The 27,097-nt window shown below is 48.2% G+C and overlaps 1 protein-coding gene and 1 long non-coding RNA gene across 4 annotated transcripts in view; one reads left to right on the plus strand and one right to left on the minus strand.

Annotated features, from left to right (window-relative positions):
* FKBP6 (FKBP prolyl isomerase family member 6 (inactive)) overlaps positions 1-27,097 on the plus strand; it is a 47,415-nt gene that overhangs the window by 15,973 nt on the left and 4,345 nt on the right. The window contains exons 8-10 of one of the 3 annotated variants that reach the window (XM_075120766.1): positions 2,582-2,672; positions 19,771-19,843; positions 21,046-21,099. In XM_075120766.1, coding sequence (XP_074976867.1) covers positions 2,582-2,672; positions 19,771-19,843; positions 21,046-21,086 — 205 coding nt within the window. In that variant the 3' untranslated portion in view covers positions 21,087-21,099. The remainder of the gene's footprint in view (positions 1-2,581; positions 2,673-19,770; positions 19,844-21,045; positions 21,100-27,097) is intronic. The other 2 variants (XM_075120767.1, XM_048824330.2) reach the window with 2 other exon arrangements.
* Positions 4,195-27,097, minus strand: LOC142069488 (uncharacterized). The gene is made up of 3 exons (XR_012665338.1): positions 26,885-27,097; positions 8,643-8,820; positions 4,195-4,543 (listed from the first exon to the last, which is right to left on the minus strand). It is a non-coding gene; the product is annotated as an uncharacterized LOC142069488 (long non-coding RNA).

Here is a 27,097-nt window from a genome sequence, read left to right on the forward strand (position 1 = left end):
AGGTAGTTAGCCTATTAGATTCAGGACTAGATTTTGGATCCAGTCTTATAGCTTGTGGACTGATCTGTACTGTACTAGGATGCCCAAGAAGTAATTGATTCTGGGTAGCTTCACCTAAAATCTTATGTTAAGTTTAGACCATCTAAATTTTTGTCAAGACTTTTGATGATAGATATAGGGTCTCATTCTGACCAGTACAAGGTGTGTGTCGTTCTCTTGACTTTTATGGGCTAATCCTAATCTTTTTCTTGAGTGTGAGTTGAGCAAAATAAAACCCATCAGATTAAAATATTTCTAAACCACAGACAACTAACAAGGTGCTATAGACTCTCTAGAGGCCAGGTTGAATTCAGGTTTGTCGTTTTCTCCCCCTTTTGTCTTTGGGTGCTGCAGCATGTGTAATTTAAAAAGCACCCTGGAACTTGAGCACAATGGAGGAGCTGGCTAAGGGAATGTCAGCTTGGAGTTTCTGCTTCTTTGAGTTGGTGTCAGAAGTTAAAATTAGCGGGTTTTTTTGCAATTTACTACTCTAAAAAGAAAGTTAATGTAAAATAGAAGAAAACTGTTTTTAGGCTGAACTGTGAGGTAGCTGGCTAAACCTGTTTAGCTTTGTCAGATTGGCACACCTCTAAGGCTCCTTGATGTGATCTGAGAAAAACTACAAAAGATGGAGTATAATCCAAAACAATCCACACCAGCCAAAGGAGAATTTCTCTATTTAGAACAGGGGTCTCAAACTCAAGTGACCACCAGGGCCACATGAGGACTAGTACGTTGGCCCGAGGGCCGCACCACTGACCACCCCCTGCTGCCCCAGCCCCACCCCTACCCCCACTCCACCCCTTCCATGAGGCTCTGCCCCCTCCCTGCCTGCAGCCAATGGCAGCTTTAGGGGAGGTACCTGGAGGAGCAGCCAGGGCAACACAGACCCCTGTGGCCCCCCTCCCCCAGGTCCTGGCCGCTTCCCAGAGCGGCGTGGGGGCAGGGCAGGCAGGCGTGCAGGGAGGGAGCCTGCCATGTCCCTGGTGCACGCCCGGCTGGAGCTGCTCTAGGTAAATGGCGGGGGGGGAGGGCCACGGGGAGCTGGCGGGCCACAGAAAATAACCCCACAGGTCGCATGTTTGAGACCCCTGATTTTGAAGATCAGGGTTGGAAGAGACCTTGAGAGGTCATCTAGTCCAACCTCCTGCTCAAAGCACGGTACCAACCCCAACTAAATCATTCCATCATTTGGTGGAGCTCTGTTCTCCAGCACTTCTTAAAATAATACCTAGCTCTCAAAAGGCTTTCTACTTGCCTATTTAAGTCCTTTTTCAAAAACAACAGAGTATGTTGATTAGTAATAATATCCAGCTCTTATATAGCTCTTTTCATCAGTAGAGCTCATTCAATAACTGGATGTCACTGGTTAACAGAGTATTGAAAAACCACAGCTAAAACCATAATTCAACTGTCTCAAAAGTCAAACGGTGATGGAAAACCCAAACTTGTTCTCAGTGGGGATAATGTAGGCAAGATCCCATCAAAGCATGATTTTTTGGAGGTTACAGAACCATTAGAAATGCTTCCAGATGCATTTGGTGCTTATGAGCACAGCTTTTGTTAGCTGTGGTAGGTTCCCCATTTTGTTGGGTTGTGATGGCTTTCATGATGTGAACAGGTGTCATCTAGACTGACTTTTGCTTTCGCATGGACTCTACTTGGATTTCCAAAGATAAAATGTTTGAACCTGCTATGCCACCTACATGTATCCTCCCTGTTTCACCTATGTTTCCAAAACTGAAAGAATAAGGTTGTGTTTTATGGTGAGATTTGTGTCTGGAGCGTAGTGATGTATTTCACTTGGTGGTAGTGATGGCTCAAAAAAGAGTTGGTCTCGGACACCTCCAACTCTGCAACATACTTCTGTTTGTATAGAATCAAAAATGAAGTTTTTAGAACAGTCAAAAAGGTGATAAGTCTGTCATTTACACCTAAAAAGAAAAGGAGGACTTGTGGCACCTTAGAGACTAACCAATTTATTTGAGCATAAGCTTTCGTGAGCTACAGCTCACTTCATCGGATACATACTGTGGAAAGTGTAGAAGATCTTTTTATACACACAAAGCATGAAAAAATACCTCCCCCAACCCACTCTCACTGGAGAGTGGGTTTGTGTGTTGTGGGGGAGAAAACCTGGATTTGTGCTGGAAATGGCCCAACTTGATTATCATACACATTGTAAGGAGAGTGATCACTTTAGATAAGCTATTACCAGCAGGAGAGTGAGGTGGGGGGAGGTATTTTTTCATGCTTTGTGTGTATAAAAAGATCTTCTACACTTTCCACAGTATGTATCCGATGAAGTGAGCTGTAGCTCACGAAAGCTTATGCTCAAATAAATTGGTTAGTCTCTAAGGTGCCACAAGTACTCCTTTTCTTTTTGCGAATACAGACTAACATGGCTGTTACTCTGAAACCTGTCATTTACACCTGTGATCCTGTCCTGGTACAGCCCTGTTCAGAGTGGTTCTTCCCTCAGTGTATATATTGGTCTAGCAGGAGAAGTAGCCATCCTATAACAATGTGCTCTATTTTGCAGCTGCTACAGGGACTATATGGATAAAGAGAAGGAAATGTGCTGCAGAATGTTTGCTCCTCTCAGCTTTTCTCCTGTGGAACCAGAAGTAAAGGTAACAAAGAACACTGAAGAGTAACACGTGGGTTGAAATGGGTGGCAACGCTAACTTCTGGACTGTAAAATGTTGTCTACACTTTGTAAAGTGACCATATTTCCCTATGCTGAATACGGGACACCTGGTAAAATTACTCATATTCAAGCGAGTTCAATGGCAATCTCTCAGAACTATGCAGCACAAAAGTTGAAATTAACATCAAGTTGACTGAGCCCCTATTAAAAAGAATACTGCATAGTTGGATTCTTCTTATGTACCTTCTTATCTTTAAGGCTTTAGGGATCACATGGGGAGGGTCACAACATGGGGATGACCGACTGAGCCAACCCTCCCTGCCCGGTTGGGGGGGGGTGCATGCAGGGTCACATGCTGCTTCTCCCCCCCCCCCCCCAATTCTGCAAGGTTCATACCAGAATGTGGCCAGCAGCAGCCTTTCAGCACTGTGTTGGAGGGATAGGAGCTGCTTCCAGCTGCAGGGGAGGAGCGCGGCGGGGAGGGGGAGGGATGACCTGGCCCATGTCTTTGAAGAGCTCATCTCTTTTCCTCCTCCCGTGTGGCTGGAAGCAGCTTGTCCTTTCCTGTCTGCACAGTGTCAAAAGGCAGTGAACTCCAGGCTGCTGCTGGCCACTGACATCATCCCGGCTACAGCGTGGGCAGGAAGGGCTTAAGTCCTGAAGATGCATTATGCACCAGGGCCCAGAGAACCTGACTGCAGAGGCTTCAACGAACCCGGCCAGAGAGGTGTCTCAGTATGGGAGGGTGCCTAGGGGACGGAGCAGCCTCACGCTCCCTGAGGGAAGGACCCAGGGTGAAGAAGGTGCTAAGCCCCTGCCCCGGGGGCTGCTGTGGAGCCTGCAGGTTCAGGGTGTGAATAGACTGGAAATCGCTCTCCCCTCCCCCACCCAGCACCCCAGAGCTTAGCTGAGGGGCGGAGATGCCAGCGCTTTATGGGGCTTTGGCACATGCAGCGCTTGACTCCCCCTGGCTACTGCCCCAGGCTGGAGGGTCTTGGGCTTTCGCGGGGCGCCAGCCCAGTCAGGCAGTTGGTGAGCTGAGCACTCCGACCAGAGGCTGGTTCTCCGCACAGCGCTAGGAGCGGGACGTGCCTTGCCGAGGAAGATATGGAGGAGCATCGGGGCTGGGTGCGGGGAGGAAGGGGCAAAGCAGAGAGAGGACAGCAAGGTTGGGAGCACATAAAGGGCTGATGGGTGGGCAGCAGAGGCGACTGGCCACCTGGTGCCTGCCCCCACTCATCAGCCAGCGCCTGCCAGAAATGAGACGAGCAGCGGGGCCCTGCTGGCTGAGAGTCGGCATGCAGCTGGGCCTGTGCTAATGGACTAGCCAAGGGAGTAGCCGGCCCTGCATGCTGCATCTTCATTCCACCACCAGCCTTTCACACCCACCCCCATTGTCAGTCACTGGACCCTTCCCACCCCCACCACGGGCAGGCGGGCATCTGACTAGCAGGGATCCAGCCAGCAGCAGGACCCACCAGTACTGATCGAGGGGAGACAGAAAATACTGGACAATTTGTCTGTTTAAGAAAAAGGACACCTGCAGGAGCGCTTAAATATGGGACTGTCCCTTTAAAAATGGGACATTTAGTCACCCTAACGCTATGAGGAAAGACGTGTTCTTCGAGCGCTGTCCCTGTGGGTGCTCCACTCCAGGTGATGGTGCGTCCCGGCGCCGTTGATCGGAGATCTTCAGTAGCAGTGCCTGGTCTGGATGCATGCGCTCAGCTGCTGTCTCGCAGCATTGTTAGGGTCTGCCTGGGCGTGTGCATCCTGCACCCCCCCTCAGTTCCTTCTCAAACGTCCTCAGCTGAAGACGGGATTCGGGGCAGTGCTGAACCTCTTCCCTGGTCACTGAAGGAAATAAGTACAAAGACATAGAAATAGTTAGAAATATTTCCTTTCCCTTAGAATAGTTACCTAATTTAAAAAAACAAACAAACAAAAAAAGCCAAACTTTTTTCCTCACGTTCGTCTCCCATTGAAACGCCCTCTCCAAACATTCCTAGTTCAATAATGCCAGGGTCCCCAGGATTTAAGAAATGTAACTCCTGCAAGGAGCCTATGCTGTGGTCTGACGGACACTTACACTGTGTGAAGTGCCTCAGTGAGACACACGTCCCTGCTAAGTGCATTCATTGTACCAGCCTGAAAACCAGGGCTTGTCGTGACAGGGACTTGTGGCTAAAAATGCTCCTGATGGAGAAATCCCTACAGCCGCCTATGGAGATGGGCAATAGTAAGCTCTCTCCCACACGCTCCCTGGCTAGGTCAGAACCGATTGGGAGCGCGGCTTCACCGTCTCAAGCGAAGAGGCAGGAAGCCCCAATGTCACCTCACAGAGGGTAAAGGGTCTCATGTGAGATCTTTACACTTGGTGCTGACAGCACCAAAGGCAGGCGCCTCCGACTGCCCCAACACTTCAGCCACGGCTCATGTGGAGTGCAAAAGCAGGGATCCAACTTCCCGTAGTGGGAAGCTCTCCTTGGCACCGAAGACAGACCTGGTGCTGACAGTGCATTCTACCCCAGCCCCAACAAGAATGTCAGCACCAAGCCTGCCCATCACTCCCGCAGCAGATGCGGACCCCCTGCAGGGTGCCCATAGACGGCCCACAGCACCTGCAAAAGCAAAGCAAAAGTCGCTGAGGGCTTCCGCTCACACTTCGCACTCTGCAGGATCACACCCCATGGAGTAGCAGCAATTTTTACATCAAGAGGACATCTCAGTGACCCCTGAGCCTGACTCTTCGCGCCGTGACACACAGCGCTCACTGTTTGACCAGCTGCTCTTGCCACCCGACCTGGCTACCCTCACTGTCAGCAAGACCGACATGCAGCAGCAGGCAGAGTTCTCCCCACCTGCTTCTCCTCCTCCACCAGAACCATATATACCTCAAGGCACAGTGCCTCACAAGCACCAGCCTCAGTTTCCCTACTTTGTTCCCCCATGAGTGGGACCTCACTTCTTTTACCCCATGTCTTGGCCTCAGTGGTACCCTTGGTTGGCTTCTGCTGCCACTCATCCTTGTGACTCTTCCACCAGACCACAAGCTTGTTCTGCACCTCTGCCTCCAGCTCCATGTACATCTAGAGCTCCTGACCCCCACCCCCTCCCCCTCCCGGAAGAGGTGGGCTATGAACCATACCCTAATTCACCGATTCTTAACTTTCCATCAGCTCCTCATGCCTCCACCTCCACAGAATGTGGACGATTTTAAGCAATTCCAAGAACTTTTCAAGGGGGTGGCACTCAGCCAGGACACTCCTTTTAGAGGAGGTCCAGGAGACACAACACAGGCGCCTCAAAATCCTCCAACCCTCTGCGCACTCAAAGATCGCGCTACCCATAAATGAAGCACTGCTAGAACCAATTGACACCCTCTGGCAGACCCCTGCCTCCATCCCACCAACATGCGGAAAGGCTGAACGTAAATATTATGTTCCCGCTAAGGATGTAGATTTCTTATTTTCTCATCCACAACCAAATTCTCTTGTAGTGGATGCAGCGACACACAGGACAAAACAGCCACAATATTGGCCCACCCCGCAGGACAAGGACCTCAGACGGCTTGACCTCCTGGGCCACAAAATTTATACCTCTTCTACTTTGCAATTCAGAATTCCAAATTACTCCGCCCTACTTGCAAGCTATGACTTGGACAACTACAACAAGCTGTTTGATTTTATCTCCCATATATCAGAGGACAGGAGAGCAGACTTTCAGTCCTTGTTGAGGGTCAGTTGGTGTCCAGGACAGCGCTACAAGCATCCCTGGACATGGCGGACACAGCAGCCCGCACTACCGCAGCTGCGGTGGTCATGTGCAGGTCTTCCTGGCTGTCTGCATCTGGTTTCCCCCAAAAATCTGCAGACCAAAGTGGAGGACCTCCCTTTTGATAAAGATAAGATTTTTTTCTAAAAAAAATCCGATGAAGTCCGTCACACTATGAAAGACTCTAGAGCAACCCTGTGCACACTCGGCATGTCTCCTGGGGAGGGATGTGTATAATGGTATCAACCTTATCCGAGGCGCCGCACACAACAATATCACCAGCCCTAGCCCAGACCATATGATCTAGGGAGGAATCACCTCCTAGGCGCAGACAAAACCATGCACAACCAGCTACCTCCCACCCTTCGGGAAACAAACAGCAATTTTGAAGTGTTGGTCGGGGGTTTGCGTGACCACCCTTTGACTCTGCCACCTATTTGCCCATTTGGCCACCACCTCCAGGTTTTCCACCATGCCTGGCAACAGGTCTCACAGGAACATTGGGTCCTGGAAATAGTTCGTTTAGGTTACTCCATCCCTTTCATATCCTCCCCACCCACCCTTCCCCGTCCCTCTTCAGGGCCCCTCTCAGGAGCACCTACTTCGCGTAGAAGTGGCTCATCTTCTACAGCTCAGTGCAGTGGAGTCTGTACCAACGCCACGTTGGGGAAAGGTTCTATTCGCTACTGTCCCTCTGCGTTCTGACCCAGAAGGAAGGCGGGGGATGGAGACCTGTACTAGACCTACGCCGGCTGAACAAATTTGTATGTGTACAGAAGTTCGAGATGGTCACATTGGTCACAATCATACCCACACTGGAACAAGGGGACTGGTTCACAGCCCTCGACCTACAAGACGCCTATTTTCACATATCCATTCATCCAGCACAGAGGTGTTTCCTGCAATTCACACTGGGACACGACCATTTCCAATATAGAGTATTCCCATTCTCCACAGCACCGAGAGTATTCTCCAAGACCCTAGCTGTAGTCGTGGCCCATCTCCACAAACATTGGATGATACTTTTCCCCTACCTAGACGATTGCCTCATCAAAGGTGGCTCATACGACAAGACATTAAAAGGGACCCGTTTTGCCATCTCCTTCTTCCACATTCTAGGTCTGCAAATAAACGTCTAAAAATCCACCCTGACACCCACACAGCAGATCAAATTCATCAGAGCCCATCTGGACTCAATTGGAACTAGAGCCTTGCTCCCACACAACAGATTCCTCACTGTTACACATTTTCATACGCATGCTCTCCGTTTGCCCCAGAATACAGGCAAGAACCTGCCTACAGCTTCTTGGCCACATGGCAGCCACCACCTTCGTGGTCAAGTGTGCCAGGCTGCACATGAGAGGTCTTCAGGGTTGGCTCAACTCCAACTACAAACCCAGCAGACACAGCTTCTGCATGACGCTAATTCCTCCAGCGAGCGTATTGGCCTCCCTACATTGGTGGACAAAACCAGAGAACAGATGCTAGGGCGTTCCCTTCCATCAACACTCCCCAGTGCTTAGGCTTACCACGGACGCTTCCCTGATAGGTTGGGGAGCGCACCTGGGGGAACACCCGACTGAGGGCCGCTGGTCCCTGTCCAAGACACGTGTGCACATAAATCTCCTAGAGCTCAGAGCAGTCAGACACCTGCCTTCACTTTCTCTCCATCATAAAGAACAAATCCATTTGGATCCTGACAGACAATATAGCATGTATGTTTTACATCAGCAGGAAAGGGGAAGCACTACTGCACTCCCTATGCACAGAAGCCATCTGGTTATGGAATCGGTGCATACAACATCACATAGAAATCACCGCTTCCTTCCTGTCCGGGTGTGTCAACACTACCGCCAACACACTCAGCAGACACTTCTCCGAGGAACACGAATGGGAATTGCATCCCACGATACTAGGACAGCTCTTCTCCCACTGGGGCACCCTGTCGATAGACCTCTTTGCCACAACCCAGTACCGCAGATGCCATCTATTTTGTTCCAGAGCGGGACTCAGGACCACATACCTAGGAGATGCATTCCTCATTCCATGGAACAACTCCCTCATGTATGCTTTTCCACTGATCCCACTGATATACAGGGTTCTACACAAGATCAGAGGGGACAAGACCAGGGTCACACTTATTGCCCTGGCTTGGCCCAGACAGACATGGTATCCTTACCTGCTGCACATGTCCATCCGTCCTCCAAGGACTCTCCCCAGCAGACCAGATCTGCTCTCTCTCAGGACAACGGCTGGCTTCTTCATCCGCAGCTCCAGAAACTCCATCTGACGGCGTGATTCCTTCATGGTTTCAAACCCACGAACTAGCCTGTTCTGAGCAGGTCCAGTATGTCCTCCTGCACAGTAGAAGAGACTCCACTCATAAGACTTGCCTGCAAAAGTGGAAATGCTTCTCTGTATGGTGCTCCCATAGACGCTTGACGCCCCATGCCGTGACCCTCCCTGACATCCTAGATTACCTTTTGAAATTAAAACAGGGTGGGCTCTTGCTCAGCTGCTTCAGAGTACACCTTGCAGTTCTCACCACCTTCCATGATTTGCTGGACAGATATTCACTTTTTGCCCACCCCACAATAAAACGCTTCCTCACAGGCCTGCAAAATCTCTACCCTGAGATTCATCCACCAGTGGCCGCCTGGAATCTCAACCTAATCCTCCGAGGTCTTATGAAACCTCCCTTCAAGCCCTTAGCTACCTCATCCCTGCTCCACCTGTCTATGAAAGTAGCTTTCTTGGTTGCCATAATGTCAGCGAGAAGAATAGGGGAAATAAGCGCCCTGATGACCTACCCTCCCTACACGACCTTCTCTAAAGACAAGGTTACCTTGCGAACCCACCCTACATTTCTCCCCAAAGTGGTGTCTACCTTCCACCTTAACCAGCCAATATACATATCTGCATCCTATCCCAAACTTCATAGGACTCCACAGGAAGCAGCATTACATACCCTTGACATCAGACTGGCAATCGCATTTTATGTAGATGGACTAAGCCATTTCATAAATCCCCTAGGCTGTCTCCACTTTGGAGAGATTGAAGGGTGCGGCTATCTCTAAGCAACGATTCTCCAAGTGGATCTCTGACTGCATCAGATCCTGTTACCAGATTCAGAATGCTCAACCGCGCCAGGGCATTAGAACTCATTCTACTTGGGCGATGTCAACATCAGTTGCATTCCTCCATAACTTACCTATTACTGACGTCTGCAAGGCAGCCATGTGGGCATCTGACCACACTTTCGCCAAACATTATGCTATCGCATAGGATACTACAGCAGATACCATAGTAGGTCACACACTATTGTCTACAGTGGTCACTGCAGCAACCCTAAAATCCCACCAACCATAGTGGGTACTGCTTCACATGCACCTGGAGTGGAGTACCCACAGGGACAGCACTCAAAGAAGAAGAGAAGGTTACTCACCTTGCCGTAACTGAGGTTCTTCAAGATGTGTGTCCCTATGGGTGCTCCACTACCCACCCTCCTTCCCTCTACTTTGGAGTACTACTCTCTCATCTCTATGGTAGAGAAGAAACTGAGGGGGGTGCGGGACGTGCGTGCTTAGGCAGACCCTAACTATGCCACGAGACAGCAGCTGAGCACATGCATCCCAACCAGGCACTGCTACCGAAGATCTCTGATCAATGGCACTGGTCCGCACCATCACCTGGAGTGGAGCACCCACAGGGGGACACATCTTGAAGAACCTCAGTTACTGCAAGGTGAGTAACCTTCTGCTCTCAGAGAGGAGAGTTATCAGGTGGGCAGTCTAGCAGCAGATCAGTGGGTTAGGAAATCGCTAAATTGGCAACAAGAACATCTTCAGCAACTCATTCTTCCCCTCACAACCCCCACGTCTCCTGCCTGATCACCACAGCAACGGCAAGTTCCAGAGAAAGCTGTGTGTGGCCAGCCTTATAAGAGAAAATTGCTTCAGAGGGTCAATCTGGAGTTCTGCTTCATGGTATTGAGATGCTGGGTAATCTTAATATGCATTTTAAACGGGACTGCAGGCCTCCAGAGAAGGCCATATGTCTTATCACAGTGGCTGAGGACAGAATGCAGGAGTACACTGGCAGGGACATGGCTTCAGAATGTTGGGATTGGCTCTCCCTAGACTGTGGTGCATTAGTGATATGTGCTTTAGCTAAAGTGGACTTTGGGAGGCTTTCAGAATTCTGAGATTGGCCTTTTGCTTTATAGGTGAGTAATTCTGCTCTTTGAGTTGGATGTGTATCCCAATTGCAATATCTGAACTGGCGCTAAGAACTTGGAACTGGGTGGGGTTTTTTGTTTTTTTGTTTTGATACCACTAAATCTTTGTTGTGAGCAAATCCATAAACTACTTCCAGTCACACGTGCTTCTACTCTAAGGCCATGGAAAGATTGGCCTGCAGGAAATAAAGGGGTATATCAGTCAAGTGACTATATCAAGGTCGTAAAAACAAAAACCTTCATATATGATCTGATGTATAAGTAGGTGCATAGCGAGCAGATCGAGGGACGTGATCGTTCCTCTCTATTCGACATTGGTGAGGCCTCATCTGGAGTACTGTGTCCAGTTTTGGGCCCCACACTTCAAGAAGGATGTGGATAAATTGGAGAGAGTCCAGCGAAGGGCAACAAAAATGATTAGGGGTCTGGAACACATGAGTTATGAGGAGAGGCTGAGGGAGCTGGGATTGTTTAGCCTGCAGAAGAGAAGAATGAGGGGGGATTTGATAGCTGCTTTCAGCTACCTGAAAGGGGGTTCCAAAGAGGATGGCTCTAGACTGTTCTCAATGGTAGCAGATGACAGAACGAGGAGTAATGGTCTCAAGCTGCAGTGGGGGAGGTTTAGATTGGATATTAGGAAAAACTTTTTCACTAGGAGGGTGGTGAAACACTGGAATGCGCTACCTAGGGAGGTGGTAGAATCTCCTTCCTTAGAGGTTTTTAAGGTCAGGCTTGACAAAGCCCTGGCTGGGATGATTTAACTGGGAATTGGTCCTGCTTCGAGCAGGGGGTTGGACTAGAGGACCTTCAGGGGTCCCTTCCAACCCTTATATTCTATGATTCTATGATCTTGGTTGAGATACCCTGACCTGCGTATCTCCAAAATGTGGCTGGAGAACTCTGCCAGCCCTGTGCTCTCACCTCAGATATACTCCAAGGCTGGTAAATAAGGCATGTCTCCAGGGTTTGCATCTGAGGCCATGCAAGAGAGCCACACTCTTAAATCAAAATCCTTCTTAGTGTATGTGCTGGAGTGCCATTCCCAAATGACAACAGTCTTGATAGGCACATTTCCTAACTACCAACTCCCATCTGAAACTGAAGGAGCTTAAGTCAGATTCAACAGTGGAGTCCACTGCGCTCAAAATAACTAGCTCCACCCTTGTAAAGCCGGATGAATCGGCTGGCCAATAATCTCAGCTTCCCAGGAGCAATCATGGCTTACATCCAGGCTAGTAGTGTCTGAGAGTCACACACTGGATCTAGTCTGCAGTGAGTAGAGATGTAGCAGTCACCTTCTTATCCTAATCCATAAATCAACTTCAGGTTCAATTTAGAAACTTCTCCAGCCCCACTCCCAATCTTATCTATTAGCAGCTAAACAAATAGACCTGTTCGCAAAGACTGATGGACCTCATACACTTCCAAAACTGCACATCAGGGAAGCCATCCTCCCTCAGGATCAATGGCCCTGTTCCATTTCACTGCCTGCACAGGTCACTTATGGTTCTCTGATCAATTCTGCTGAGGTTGAAGTGTCAGTACGGAGACCTTCTATGCAGGTAGTGAATGCTACAGATCTCCTTCTCTGTGACCATAGCATCTGCCAGACACCAACCAGAGGAACTGTTCTGACTTATATGCCTAATAAATCCAGACTGCCTACTGATAAGCACAGGAGCTCTCTTCTCTTGCTGACAGAACTGTGAGAATCTGATAACTTTTGGGTCATGAGAGAAACATATTGGAGCAGAAAGCAGCATTCCACCATCTGCTTTGAGAACTGAGCTTAGTTCCACACATGGGACTGACAAGTCCATGCCACTGTTGTGGTGGTTAGGGGGCATCTCAGGCCCAGCAAGGGAAAAGATGTTGATAAAAAACCTGGCATGCTTCTATAACATTTAAGCAATTAAGTGTGGTCTGGAGTTTTGTGTCTGCACTGGCATTATTCCCATTGTAATCATCCTAAATCTTCTCAACCCCTTATTAAGCACACAGAAAAAGGAAAACAGTTAAATGCTTTAAAACATAAAGAGTAAAGGCATTTATTTTAACTCTTTTCCTTATTCATTTTGCTGTACAGAGTCTCTTGGGGGGAAGTCACTGCTTGACGGTCTCTTTAAATGATTTGATCTGTTCTTTTTTTGCGGGGTTGAAGAAAGTTATTTTAAATGTTGTTGCTGTTGAAGTCCAAACCTGTTTCTATTAAGTCCAACACAGGGAGAAAGAAAGGTTCTTCTTCGAGTGATTGCTCATGTGTATTCCCCAATAGGCGTGCGTACTCGCCACGTGCACTGGTGCTGGAAGTTTTTCCCCTAGCAGTACCGTAGGGTGGGAGCGTCCCCCGCAACCCCTGGAGTGGTGCCTGCATGGCGCAGTTTAAGGGGAGCTGCGCCCTCCCCCCACCCTCAGTTCCTTCTTGCCGCCAGTGAAGGTGTGTCGGAACTACTGTGCTCCAGCTTTGCTGTAGCTCGATCCCCAGTACTGTTAATTTGTTCAGTGTTAGTACCTGTAGTTAGTTAGCTGTTTAGTTAGTCAGCGAGCCTGGGCCCACCCCGGGATTTAAGTCGTGCGGCTCTTGTAAGTGTTCTATGCCAAGAAGTGACCCGCACGCAGACTGTGCTGTTTGGGAGAAACCCATATCAGCAAAAGGTGCAAGATTTGCAAGTCATTTAAGCCTCAGACCAAAAGAGAAAGGGACATTAGGTTCTGGGCCATCCTGATGGAGTCAACGCTGACCCTGACTCCGGCACGCTGCTCCGAACAGGTACTGCAGCATCAGTATGCGGCAACCCTCCCGTGCCATCGACCAGTCGGCATCACTCCCCGTTCACGGGGCATGCCAAGAGGGCCAGGAAGATTCCCTCTTCGCAGCGGCACCAAGGGAAATCTGGGACAGAGGCTAGATCCATGTTGGGCAGTCCTCACTCCCCACTCCCCAGGCCTCCGACTCACGTTGAGCAGAGTAGCCTGGATGCCTTCCACTCCTGAAGCCCTTCATGTGGCCCGGCCTGTTGGTGAACAGCACCAAATCCACTTTAAACTCTATGCGTTGGACCAAGACTATCGGGGTGCTCCTGGACGCAGTGTCGGCCACAGCCTCTCTCCCACCAAACAGATTCAAGACCCTTGAAAGGTCTCATGGACTCGGTTTCAAAGTTCCCGGTGACAACAGCCAGGGTTTGCCTGCAGCTCTTGGGTCACATGTGGGCGTGCATGTACGTGCTCCATCACGCCAGACTCAGGATGAGGGGCCCCTCCAACTCTGGTTGGCCTTGAAGTTCTCCCAGGCCGCGGACAGGATGGACAAGATCCTCACTGTGCCTGACAGATAGAATATCAGGGTTGGAAGGGACCTCAGGAAGTCATCTAGTCCAACCCCCTGCTCAAAGCAGGACCAATCCCCAACTAAGTAAACTCTGTGATCACCTCCCTACGGTGATGGTCTGCCTCAAACAACATGCTTCAAGGGATCCCATTCAGGTACAGGTCCCCGTCGTTGGAGCTGGTGTCCGATGCGTTGGACCTGGGTTGGGGGGCCCATGCCGGGAACCTTCAGACCCAAGGCCTGTGGCCGGCCCAAGACCTGACCCTACATATAAACGTCAAGGAACTCTGGGCGGCGTGGCTGGTGTGTATGGCCTTCCACTCGCACCTGGAGGGCAAGGTAGTCAGGGTTCTTGCGGACAACACAGCCTCAATGTTCTATATCAACGGGCAGGGCAGAGCCCGATACTCTGCCACGAAGCCCTCAGGCTGTGGGACTTCTGTACAGCCTACAACATCCACCTGAAGGCTTTCCACCTACCGGGCGCCCAGAACAAGAGAGCGGATTGCTTGAGCAGGGACGTTTCCTCGCAATACGAGTGGTCCCTCCACCCGGAAGTAACCCACTGGCTCTTCTGAAGGTGGGGAACTCCCCAGGTGGACCTATTCGCAGCTCGGCAGAACCAGCGATGTCCCCGGTTCTGGTCCGGGGGGTGGGGGGGTCTGGGGAGAGGCGCAATCTCTGATGCCTTTATCCTGTCCTGGTCAGGCCGGATTCTCTATGCCTTCTACCTGTTCCCTCTAATCAGCAGGGTCCTGGAGAAGATAAAGACAGACAAGGCCCGGGTCATCCTGATTGTCCCAGCGTGGCCCAGGCAACATTGGTACGGGATCCTCACGGGCCTGGCGGTAGCTCTGCTGTGGCCATTGCCGCTCCACCCGGACCTGCTCTCAGGACCAGAGCTGCCTCCTCCATCCTACCCTAGTGGTTCTTCACCTCACGGCGTGGCTGCTCAGTGGTTAGGCGGAGAGGAGAGGACGTGCTCAGACAGGTTCAGTGTGTCCTCCTTGAAAGTACACTGCCCTCCACTCGCCGTGCTTATTTGGCGAAGTGGTCCCATTTTTCTAGATGGGCGGCGGACCACGGTGTATCTCCCACGACCGCTCCAATCCAGCTTATTCTTGACTACCTCCTCCACCTGAGAGCCCAGGGCCTGGTGCTTTCGTCAGTCAAGGTACACCTGGCAGCCATATCAGCCTTCCATCCGCTGGTGCAGGGGCACGCGGTATTTTCCCATGCTATGACTGGCCAGTTCCTCAGGGGGTTGGACTGTCTCTTCCCATATTCTAGACCCCCAGTCCTGCAGTGGGACCTGGACTTGGTGTTGGCTTGTCTCACTGGGTCCCCTTTTGAACCACTGGCCACGTGCTCCTGGTCTCGCCTCTCATGGAAGGTGGCCTTCCTGGTTGCAATCACATCAGCCAGGCAAGTCTTGGAGCTCGGGGTCCTGACCTCCAAGCCGCTGTACACGGTTTTTCATAAAGATAAGGTCCAGCTCCGCCCACAACCCACATTCCTCCCAAAGGTGGTCTCCGCCAACCACATGGGTCAGGACATTTTTCTACCAGTCCTCTGCCCCAAGCCCCAGGCGTCCAGTGAGGAGTGCCGTCTCCAAACGCTCGATGTGCGACGGGCTCTGGCTTTCTACCTTGAGTGGACCAAGCCATTCAGAAAGTCCTCGCAGCTGTTTGTTGCTTCGGCTGAGCATGCGAGGGGCCAGCTGATTTCCACTCAGCGGCTTTCCAATCGGATCACTTTGTGCATCCGTATCTGTTATGAGCTGGCAGGTGTTCCCCCCGCCGCCCATTGTGAGGGCACACTTGACTCGGACGCAGGCCTCGTCAGCTGCCTTCATGGCCCATGTCCCCATTCAGGACATCTGTAGGGCTGCCGCGTGGTCTTCGGTTCACACATTCACCTCGCACTATGCAATCGTCTCCCAAAGCAGGGATGACGCTGGGTTTGGCAGGACTGTCCTCTGTCCTGGGAACTTGTGAACTCCTACCCACCTCCAACAGACATAGCTTGGAATCACGTATTGTGGAATACACATGAGCAATCACTCGAAGAAGAAGAAAAGACCGTTACCTTTTCCATAACTGGTGTTCTTCGAGATGTGTTGCTTATATCTATTCCACACCCCACCCTCCTTGCCCTCTGTTGAGTTGTCTGGCAAGAAGGAACTGAGAGTGGGGGGAGCGCGCAGCTCCCCTTATATCGCACCAGGCAGGCGGCATTCCAGGGGTTGTGGGGGGCACTCTTCTCCCCCCCCCCCCCCCACGGGTACTGCTAGGGGAAAAACTTTCCGCACCATTGCACGTGGTGAGCACGCACGCCTATTGTGGAATAGACATGAGCAACACATCTCAAAGAACACCAGTTATAGAAAAGGTAACTGTCTGTCTTTTAACAAAAGATACGTTATCTGTCATCTTCTCTGCTTATTTTCACTTGCAACCGAGCTTTCTGGAGAGAAAGGCCCAATACACACGGCTGTTAGCTTTTCTGAGATCTGGCAAACTTAACCAACATTGGGAGGTGTTGCTTTCTGGTCACAGGCACATAGCCGTGTTGCAAAAGGTGGAGTTGTCTTAGCCAGTTAAGCCAGGCTCTTGTTAGATGGGGCAAAAAGAGACATCCTTTTCCTTCCTCATCTAGGGGGAGGGTTTAACAACAGAACCATAAGTTCACATTTCAGATGTTCAGGATTTTGCCAAACAGGTTGGGATGTCATCTGGTTCCCTTTTTGGCTTTCTGGCTTGCAGTGGAAGCCCACTGGTTCTGTGGTGGATCCCAGGAGACAGGAGGGGCAGCAGCAGCCATGATGTGGTGACACTTCCTCCTTCCTGTCCTGCTGCCCCCCAGGGTCTTTCCCTGATCTCCAGATACACAGTGCCCAAAAGGGGGAGGCAGACTCTTCCCATTGTGATTAACCAATCAAAGTATTCTGATTTCAACCTAACCACCTTCTCCCATTTACAGAATCTTTCCGATTGTTGTCCTGTCTACCTGTGACTTAACCTGAAGCTTGTCCTTTTAACATTAACAATCCAGTTTGTACCAGCATTGGTCTCCAGCTTTGGCTTGTTTTTATAAACAGTTTTATATCGCTGACTAAGCTGCTTTGTAACCTTGGATATCTTAGAATACAGGCCTCTGCTCACCACCCACCTGCAGTTTGGCTATGCTGGTGACAACTGTTAGGGAGATCCCTGTCTCCCTGGGGGCAGTCTAGCACTTGCCTTGAGACATGCTATAGTCTGACTGTCTTCTAAGTGTCTTATGCCAACAATCTTCATTATGAGACGCGGTAGCGAATGAACCTCAGCAGCATGTGATTCTTGCTGATCCCCTCAATCCCTCCCTTCCCAATCAGGGTTCAAACCAGCTCATGGCACAAACAATGCTGCAGGTAGTGAAGGATGAACTCACTGCAACCCACAGATAAAATGTGCCATGTACTGTAGTTATTGATCCCCACTCTTGTCTTCATGTGCCTTAAACACTGAGGTTTTAACCCTTTGGAAAGTAGTGGCTGGGGCAATCCTCCCTTAGTTCAGCACCTGCAGTCCTATTCTTGCAGAGCAATGACAGGGTTAGCCAAGGACGAGCCAACGTCCATAAAGCAGAGTTGTATCTATTTATTTAGGAAAAAAAGCATTACAAAAACAGGACTTAACAACAGTAGAGAGTTAGGATTATGTGAGAGTGATCTTTCCCCTTATGCTAAGGTGGTCACTTCATACAGTTTTCTGTTCCTTGTTTACCAGTTTCTCTTTAACGAGGTCAAACCAGTCTGTGCAACTTTCCGCAAGGTGCAAAGCTTCTCCAGGCTGGTGATCAGCCTGGGGATTTGAGTTAATTACCATGCAGTGATTTTAGTTCCCACAGGAAAGTCCTGTAACTCCCCTATGGAGCTAGAATACAATACCTCGACCATGCAGGTACATGTAACTTTTATAAAGTTGATGCTGTAGTCCTTGGATATTCCATGCATCCGTAATATGTCACAAGTGTTATTCAAAGTAAGCTAGGGTGGAGCCATGAGTAATGAGGTCTAACAAATATAATTCTAAATTTGTCTGCCTGGCTTTCAGGGCCTTTCTGCCTGACACAAAGGGGAGAGTGATCCAGGTTCTACCATGTGTTCCGTCAGTTTGCTCGTTCTAATGGCCACTGTTAGAAAGCAATTTCCATCCATCAGTGTGTCCGTCACCATGTTTTCCATGTTGGTGGTGGTGTTCTGGGTAAGAACGTCTCGGTGGATTGATCTCAAGTGAGGTTTGCTGTGTGAAAACGGCATATTTAAGAATTCTGTATTCTGTATGCCTTTGCAGAGAGAGAACTCAAAGATCTATTTGCAGGGGGGTGTCAACACTTCTTTTACACAGTGGAAAGGAAAAGAGTGGGTTTTTTGGTTTTTGTTTTTCTGACAGGTGGCTTTTTACTGGACTGTAGCAAGGGGGTTCTTTTGTACAATTCAACACTTTACTTCCCAAAGTATCCAGGAAGATAAAACACCGAGTCCAGCATTGTGGAGGGCTCCCTACAGGGCCTGTTAGTGCAGGTACTGGGAGCCCATCTAGCCTTGGCAAAAGCATCGGTAGTTCAACTCCCCACACTTCCCTATCATCTTGCATAGAAACAAGGTCAGATCTTCCATCTGGACACACAGGGTGGTTGTCTGGACCATGGAACCATAGCAGACTGTGACTGACTATTCTTTGTGGCTTTTTCCTAACAACAATAATATTGCTGTACTTCCAAAGTACCCACAAGACAAACATATGTAGCAAAATGGCAGAGTCCTGTGGCATCTTATAGACTAACAGATGTATTGGAGCATAAACTTTTGTGGGTGAATACCCACTTCGTCGGATGCATGTAGTGGAAATTTCCAGAGGCCGGTATAAATATTCAAGCAAGAATTAGGCTAGGGAAAACAAGGTTGGTTCCATCAGGGAGGATGAGGCCCTCTTTGAGCAGTTGAGGTGTGAACACCACGAGGAGACGCTGCTTTTGTCGTTGGCGAGCCAGTCACAGTCTGTGTTTAATCCTGAGCTGATGGTGTCCAATTTGCAAATGAACTGAAGCTCAGCAGTTTCTCTTTGAAGTCTGGTCCTGAAGTTTTGGCTGCCTTTACATCTGCTACTGCGTGTCCAGGGAGGTTGAAGTGTTCTCCTACAGGTTTTTGTATATTGCCATTCCTAATATCTGATTTGTGTCCATTTGTCCTTTTATGTAGGGACTGTCCAGTTTGGCCGATGTACATAGCAAAGGGGCATTGCTGGCACATGATGGCGTAGATTACACTGGTGGACGTGCAGGTGAATGAACCAGTGGTGGTGTGGCTGATCTGGTTAGGTCCTGTGATGGTGTCGCTGGTGTAGATATGTGGGCAGAGTTGATATTTCGATACCAGGCAGTGAAAAACTGTTACCGTGGAACCACCTCCAACATTCCCAGAATCTACAAAAATCATGATCCATGTTCTGGGTCCTAACTACAGTCGGTAGGAAACCAGAATTAACTTTTTGTAGTTTTAGTGTGCACGCTTAAGTAGTCAGTCCAAATGTTCTGTTGCACTTTGGGCCCATTGCTGTTTGTCCTGGCATGTTTGCCTCCTTTAACCTATTAATTACATGATAGTGCCACAGTGGAAAATCATGATGGGGTGTTAACACAGTAGTACTGATGGCAATGCATTCAGCTACGCCAAGAACCTCATTCTTTCTTCAGGTGGTGATCAGCCTTGGATCTGGCTCCCACGAGTTACTGCAGCCTAGGTGTTGGAGGAGGAGTACGAAGCTGGGTGAGAGGTTTTTTTGCTGTTGTGATCGAGCTATTAATGCGTAATTTCCTGAGTAATAGAGTGGTGAGCCAGAACTCTGTTTTCCTTCCTCAACAGTTCTTTCCCAGAAGCAGCAGTAGGGGAAGGTTACCTTTCTACTTAGGTGTAAGCTTACATGCTCCTTTTTAAAATAGTCCTTCCTGAGTCTGGGCTGGAAAAATGAAAGGTCCCTGTTTCAGTGTGGTTTGTTAATTCTGTGCACACTTAATGTGGCAGGGAAAGAGCGGCTCTAAAACAACATTCTAAAAAGACCAGTAGAGGCTGAAGAGTGATGTAACCCTTTAATTGAGAACACCCCAGGGGAGAAATTACTACTAGTAGATTCATAGGTTCTGTGGCCAGAAGGGGCCAGTGATGTGATATCTGGTCTGATCCCCCATATAGCACAGGCCATAGAACTGCTCCATAATAATGGCTAGAGCAGGTCTCTTAGAAAAACATCCAGACTTGATTTAAAAATGGTCAGTGATGTCAAATCCCCTACAAGCCTTGTTTTAATGGCGACGTACTCTCACTGTTAAATTTATGCCTTATTTCCAGTCTGACACTGCCAATTAATGCGTTGAGCATTTTCCCCAAGGAAATTGAGAAGGGTAGAGGAGGGTAGAGGGTTGACCAGTAGGTGCCAGGTCACTGGTAAATATATATTGAATCGTACTAGTGCAATGGGTTTCAGTGACTGCTTTTCTTCCATTACAGTCACTGGAGCTCTGTCATTTATCCAGGCTTAACCTGTGAAAGTTGAGAGCCCATAAATCCTCTAGTTCTTGTTTTGTGAAGTTCCTAGGGCTGGTGCCATTCTAGACTGCTTTTTAACCTCCCTCCGCCCGACAACTTTAAACTGAACGCAATCCATTGAGACTTTGCAATAGAATCTATTGTACGTGCTGCTGCCAAGGCTCTTCAAGGGTATCAGTTCACTCTACCACGAGGCCACTTCAGCATGCCATGGCAGGAACAAAAAAGCATTGGCTAAATAAGTCCACATAAAGATCAAACCAAAACTCTTGCAGCTGTAATTAGCTCAAACGCTATCAAAAGGAAACTGTGGTTATCTAGAACTAATGCAGAAATGAGGTAAGATCTGTCTTAACTTGGGGTTACAGTCTGAAGTTTATGTTAAGCCAATCCGTAATTGGTCCTATCTCATCATTTTATCTCAGGTCTACTGCCTGTGAACATTTGGAATCAACTGATGCTTTAAAAAGAAACCACAGGTACTCCTTATAACATAATTAATAAAATTACTCATTAAAATTACTCTCAAACCTTTCCCATATAGCCAGCTTTAATGAACTGCACATAGGTAAATTATTAAAGCCTTTTAGATTACTCACAGTCCATTTTGTTATCACCGGTGAGAAATTGGACTAATGTCTAGCTAAATTCAGCACTCAAGCCTACAATTTTACCATGTTGTTGGATTTTTCTTAAAACTATCTGATTCACACACACAACCTCTGTGTAGGTGTTCCCTGTCAATAGTCATTTAACGCTGACCAGTTTTTGAATTGCTTATTTGATTTTTTTTTTACCTCCATTTGTTCTTGTAACAATTTCTCTGCATTGGTCCAGGAACCTGGAGGCATGAACCTTACCTATTGACAAGTCAAGCTAGACGTGATTAAGCATACCCAGCCTCTCTCTAATGCTCAGTACATGCTACTTGGCATCTCCAACTCGTCAGGGACGAGTGGCCTGGATCATCATCATTTTTTTTTTCCTGTTTTGGAATATCAATTGGCCTGTCTCTAACAGCAAGCCTGTTTATGGGGTGTTGCCACAGATCAGGCTTACAGATTGATCCTTTCCTGTCAGATAGGAATTGCAAAGTAGGACATGCCTTTAGCTACCACAAGCAGTGTGTTGCTCCGAATAGACTTTCTTTGTGGAGATTCCAGTTGGCATAAATCTCTCCTCTCTCCCCTTCCATCCCCTTCTCCCCCCGACCAGACGTGTGTCCCAAGGTGTGAAGAATGCTTCAGAAGTGATCATTTCAGTTTATTTAGCATGGCCAGAATATACAGTACCTGACTTCTGGACATGCAAAAATACAGACTGAACGGTGTTGCAACTGTTGCAAGGTAGCTCAGACATTGACAGCTGTTCATGGGAGCTGAAAACTCTCAGTACATTCTCACCTCAAGAATTCTGATAGGGTCAGCGGCTGGGATCAGCAAAATTCTGGGCACCATCTTCAATTCAGTTAGTCAACACCAAGACTCCTAGGCTCTTTAAATAGCATTTTAAAATTCTTGTTCATCCCACATGCATGTTTCAGCTCAGGCAAAGTGCAGATAAGTGTACGGAATGGAAAATAAAAGCTGTAAAACTGACTTCCTGGGACTTGCTTCTTGAATTGCAAATGGTGGTGGGATTTGCCCATCTCCAGGATTTTTTTAGGGTTGCAGGGAAAGCGGAGAAACTGAACATGTGCTCTCGTGTCTACTGCCTCTTTCTAGCACAACCCTGAATTCCCCACTGGGAGAAAGGGAGGAGACGGATGATGAACATTTTAGAGAGCAAGAATTGTTAAGTGGGGTGCCTGTTTTCCATAGTGGGTTAACTTCTGGCAAAGAAAGACAGGGCCTGACTCTTTGCCCACTAAAAGTAGGTGGACTCCAATTGTTTGCTTTATCCTACTTCAGGGCACTACAATTGTACAATCAAAACTTTCACATTCTCTCCCCCCCCATCACCTACATACCTCAAGTGAGGGGATTTATTGTGTGCATATGATCAGTGCACATGCATGGTGTGTGTGTGTGGGGTGGGGGTGGGGGGTTGTACATAGATGAGGGGCCATTATCTGAAAACTTGAGGTAGGAAGGGAATGCTGGGTTACCAGAGTTCACTGTTGTATTGTGAAGCCTGGACTGTTAGCATGGAAAGATTTCTGCTCCTTCACATGGCTGGGATGGAATTTTGTATCCATGCCTTGCCCTACAGAGCCTCGTGTAGGCAACAGGGAACTAAAGAAATCCTTGTTTCATATGCTGCTCTGTGAAGTGTGGAGCAGGCTCCCTAGAAATGTCTGTGCACTCAGGGAGGAGGATAGTTTCATTCCAGAAGGATGAGTCTCCTTGTACTAAGGTGGGCCAAAGTTGAAAGCTTGCCTCTAATATACGCTCTAATTGTCATACACCAGAGAGAGAGAGGCTCAGCACTTAGAGCTGTTCCAATGACAACAAGCGCTGCTGAAATTATAGCAGGAAACTGTGACTCCTAAGGTCAAACGTCTAGATTTTAGGAATGGCATCCAGATTGCTAGGCCTGCTATTAATTGGTGAGACTTGGCTGCCGCGCTGGGATTGGGTCACCAGGTAGAAATGACTATAACTGGGCTTAGAACCAGCGGCTGCTGCCAATTAAACTGACCTAATGAGCTAAAAGACTTGCGAATAAACTGAGGAGGATGAGCATAATACAGTCAAAACCCCTGACTTGGGATAACTCCAGGCTTCAAATAAACAGTGACTTGCTGCTCCCCTCCCACCCCACCCATTTGTAGCTGAGGTATAGACTTTAAAAATGCCTCATGCCCGTGCTATGTTGACTCATGGTACAGAGCTGCACATCTAAGACACTACCAAGTTCACATACATTTGTGCATGTTCCTTCAGCAGGTTCAAAATACCCTACCTGTGGGGGTTTCCCAGGTAAGGAAGTTCTGTGAAGTAGCTGAGTGCTGCTATAAATAACAAGAAGGCTTCATGCGTAACTTAACTAGACACCACCCCTGCTGGGAAAAGCCTCCGTAAGGAGAAGAAGGAAAAAAGATTTATTAGGGTTGTTTTGCAACTCTTGTCTCTTCAGATCACAGCCCTTCCTTCTGGTTTGCAGGACAGTGCTTCAAGGCAGGCCAGTCCTTCTCCTGAGGCATTCTCAGTATACAAACAAATGGACAGACAGGAATTAGGGGAAGAACACCACCAAAGTAGGGTTTTTTTAGATAAGTGAACTAGAGTCTTGAAGAATGAGGATGAGGCAGGGGCCTTGTGGATCAGTTCAGGGCGAGAGCATGCTTAGGGGGCCGTGTGGAAGAAGGCATAGAGGAGATGGTGTTAACAAGGACGTGAATAAGAGCATTAGGCACTAGCGTGTGCTCCAGTAACATTACTGCTCTGTGTAAGCGTTGGTGTTTTGCTCTATTGGAATGTGATCATTTTGTTGCCCAAAAAAACCCCAAACAAGTTTGTGTTACGCTGATTCACATCAATATTTGTGCAAGGAGATGAGTCCCCACAGAGTGGTACAAATGACGGAGCTGTAGCACCAGAGAAATTCAAATACAATGTGCTGGTGAAAGGTCCAAGTCCTCTTCACCTTCCTTCCTCCCTCCCCTCTCTCCCTCTAAAAGGGGACTGTGGTAAGGAGGAGGTTCTGCGATTCCTATCAGGATACTGTCCCTGGACTGTGCTCAGGGGTGCCATCTTTAATATAGACACCTAGCTAGTAGGTGCCTGAAACATAGTCACAGAACTTTGCTGTTTGGAAGGGACCTCGAGACTTCCTCATGTCCAGCCCCTTGTGCTAAGGCAGGACCAAGTGAACCTATCCCAGACCTGACAGCTGTTTGTCCAATCTGTTCTTAAAATCTCCCGTGATAGGGATTCCACAACCTCCCTTGGAAGCCTATTTCAGAGCTCAACTACCCTTAGAGTTAGAAAGTTTTTGCTAATATCAAACCTAAGTCTCCCTTGCCACAGTTTAAGCCCATTACTTCTTGTCCTTTCTTCAGTGGACATGGAGAATAATTGATCACTGTCCTCCTTTATAACAGCCCTTAACATATTTGAAGACTGTTATCAGGTCCCCACCTCAGTCTGCTTTTCTCAAGACTAGACGTGTCCAGTGTTTTTAACCCTCCCTCATAGGTCAGGTTCTCTAAACCTTTGTCACTTTTGTTGCTCACCTCTGGACTCTCTCCAATTTATTCATATCTTTCCTAAAGCACATAGGCCAGAATTGGACACAGGATTCCAGCTGAGGCCTCCCCAGTGCCAAGTAGAGCAGGACAACTACCTCCTGTGTCATACATGGGACACTCTTGTTTATACACCCCAGAACATTTAGTCTTTTTTGCCTGTGTATCAATTACATTTTTGGCTCATCTTCAGTGTGTGATCCATGATAATCCCCAGATCCCTTTCAGCAGAACTACCACCTAGCCAGTTAATGCCCCATTTTATAATTGTGCATTTGAATTTTCCTTCCTAAGAGTAGTACTTCACACTTGTCTTTATTGAATTTCATCTAGTTCATTTCAGATTAATTCTCCAATTTGTCAAGGTCATTTTGAATTCTGATCCTGTCCTCCAGAGTGCTTGCAACCCCACCCAGCTTGGCCTCATCTGCAAATGTTAGCAGCACACTCTCCATCCATTATCCAAGTCATTAATGAAAGCATTTACTAGTACCAGACCTAGGACTGACCCCTGCAGAACTCCATTAGATAGGACCTTCCAGCTTGACAGTGAGCCGTTGATAACTACTCTTTGAGTTTGGTCTCTCAACATGAGGCCTCCCTACCCTGCACTCCTGATGGAGGTGGGAGGGGGTCTCTGCTACACTTCTTCCCCGCCCTCCTGCTTGGCTGCTGCGAAGGGCTCTCTCTTACCCTGCTCTGATCTCAACCTCTGTTTTAGGGGAGATAGGAGGGGGGGACTCCATAAACAGAGCCTGCTTTTGGGACTTGGAGCTGTGTCTAGCAGCACTGCTGCTGTTATGAATCATTTGGCAGTAGTGGAAAAGTTGTTTGTCTCTTCAGTTTCGCTCTGCTGGCTGCAGGCTCTGGAATGCCAGACTTGGACTGGTTAACGTTCAGTTTTGTGTGGGAGCAGCTGACCTTACAACCGTAAGAGCTAGAAACTTAATTTTTAATGAGAGCTTGAGCCAATGGCAAGCATTTCCGGTCCTGCCATATGGTACCATGTAAAATCCATGCGCAATTCCTTTCCTTCTGACTTAACTCTTCCTGATACAATATATTCTGATAATAGCAAATTACATATTTTTAGCTGATGTGATTTTTTAGATTGATGGTGTCACTTCACCAGGAAGAAACAAATTTGTTAAACCGCTTTCTTCCCTTTCTAATATCCTGCTCCTACTGTGTTGGAAAATATACGAGCCAGTCATGCCAGAATTGCACATTCCTGGAGTGGGGTTTGGTGTGGTGAGCATATAAATAGTTCTTTCTCAAGGGGAACATGTTCAGATTAAACAGACTTGATCAGGAAAAAAATAACTTTGTATGCAAACAGCAAATGGCAGCAAAAATCTAAATTGCCCCCTTGAACCTTGTCTCGTATATTTCCTGAGGGCCTGCCCTAAAGGATAGGTCTGAAACTTAAAGCAGTTGCAGCCTTGTCAACTGTAGCTGCCTCAGGCCAGTAATTGCAGGGATCTTGCATCCCAGGCCTCCAGCTGTGAGTGCCTTTTCTGTATTTAGAGCAGAGCCCCCTGGCCAATTAAATTACTCAGTCAGATTAAATCAATAAGAGCATTAAACCGCATGGCAATTGGACAATCAGCTTCTAATTTTTTAGACTGAGCTATTGCACATTTCGTTGCCTACTCTCAAGCATACCGATTTTCCAGAAGTAGCTAACTTTAGATACACACACTGAGGAGCTCAGACCGTGGAATTCAAAAGGAGTGAGAAGGAGCAAAGAGAACTCCTGCTAACTGTAGACCAGCCAGCTGTGTTCCTTTTTAAATCTGGCTGGTCTGGAGATCTGGGACATAAACGTCTTGAATAGTACAGCACACCACTGGTGTTACCAAGCTTTGGTTTTACCTTATAGAGGGCTCCTCTATAGCTGGAGCATGGAAGGCGCCATATTGACCTGAAGGCCAGCCTTGAAAAGGAACACACACCCTAACACTCTTGGGCTGTGGTATATCATCAGACTTTAAACTGAAATCCCGATTGAAATTGGAGGCATCCCGTGTAAAACTGATGGCTCATTCTCTTTGTAAAAGTAGCTTTAGTCTTACCCTTCTGGAGAGCTGCTTTGCTTTCATTTAAAAGCTCAAGCTCGTCTTCTGTTTAAGGCTGCATCTTATTCACAGAAGTCACAAATTCCATTACCGGTTTTTATTTAACAATCTCCATGACTTTTTGACCCGATGGATGTTTCCGTGTGGATGGATGGGTGTGATGCCAAGCAGATGGACCTGTTTCAGTGAGTCGCTTGAGAGCAGCCCGTG

The sequence above is a fragment of the Caretta caretta genome, chromosome 17 (assembly GCF_965140235.1).
Source record: "Caretta caretta isolate rCarCar2 chromosome 17, rCarCar1.hap1, whole genome shotgun sequence".
NCBI classification, from domain to species: Eukaryota; Metazoa; Chordata; order Testudines; family Cheloniidae; genus Caretta; species Caretta caretta.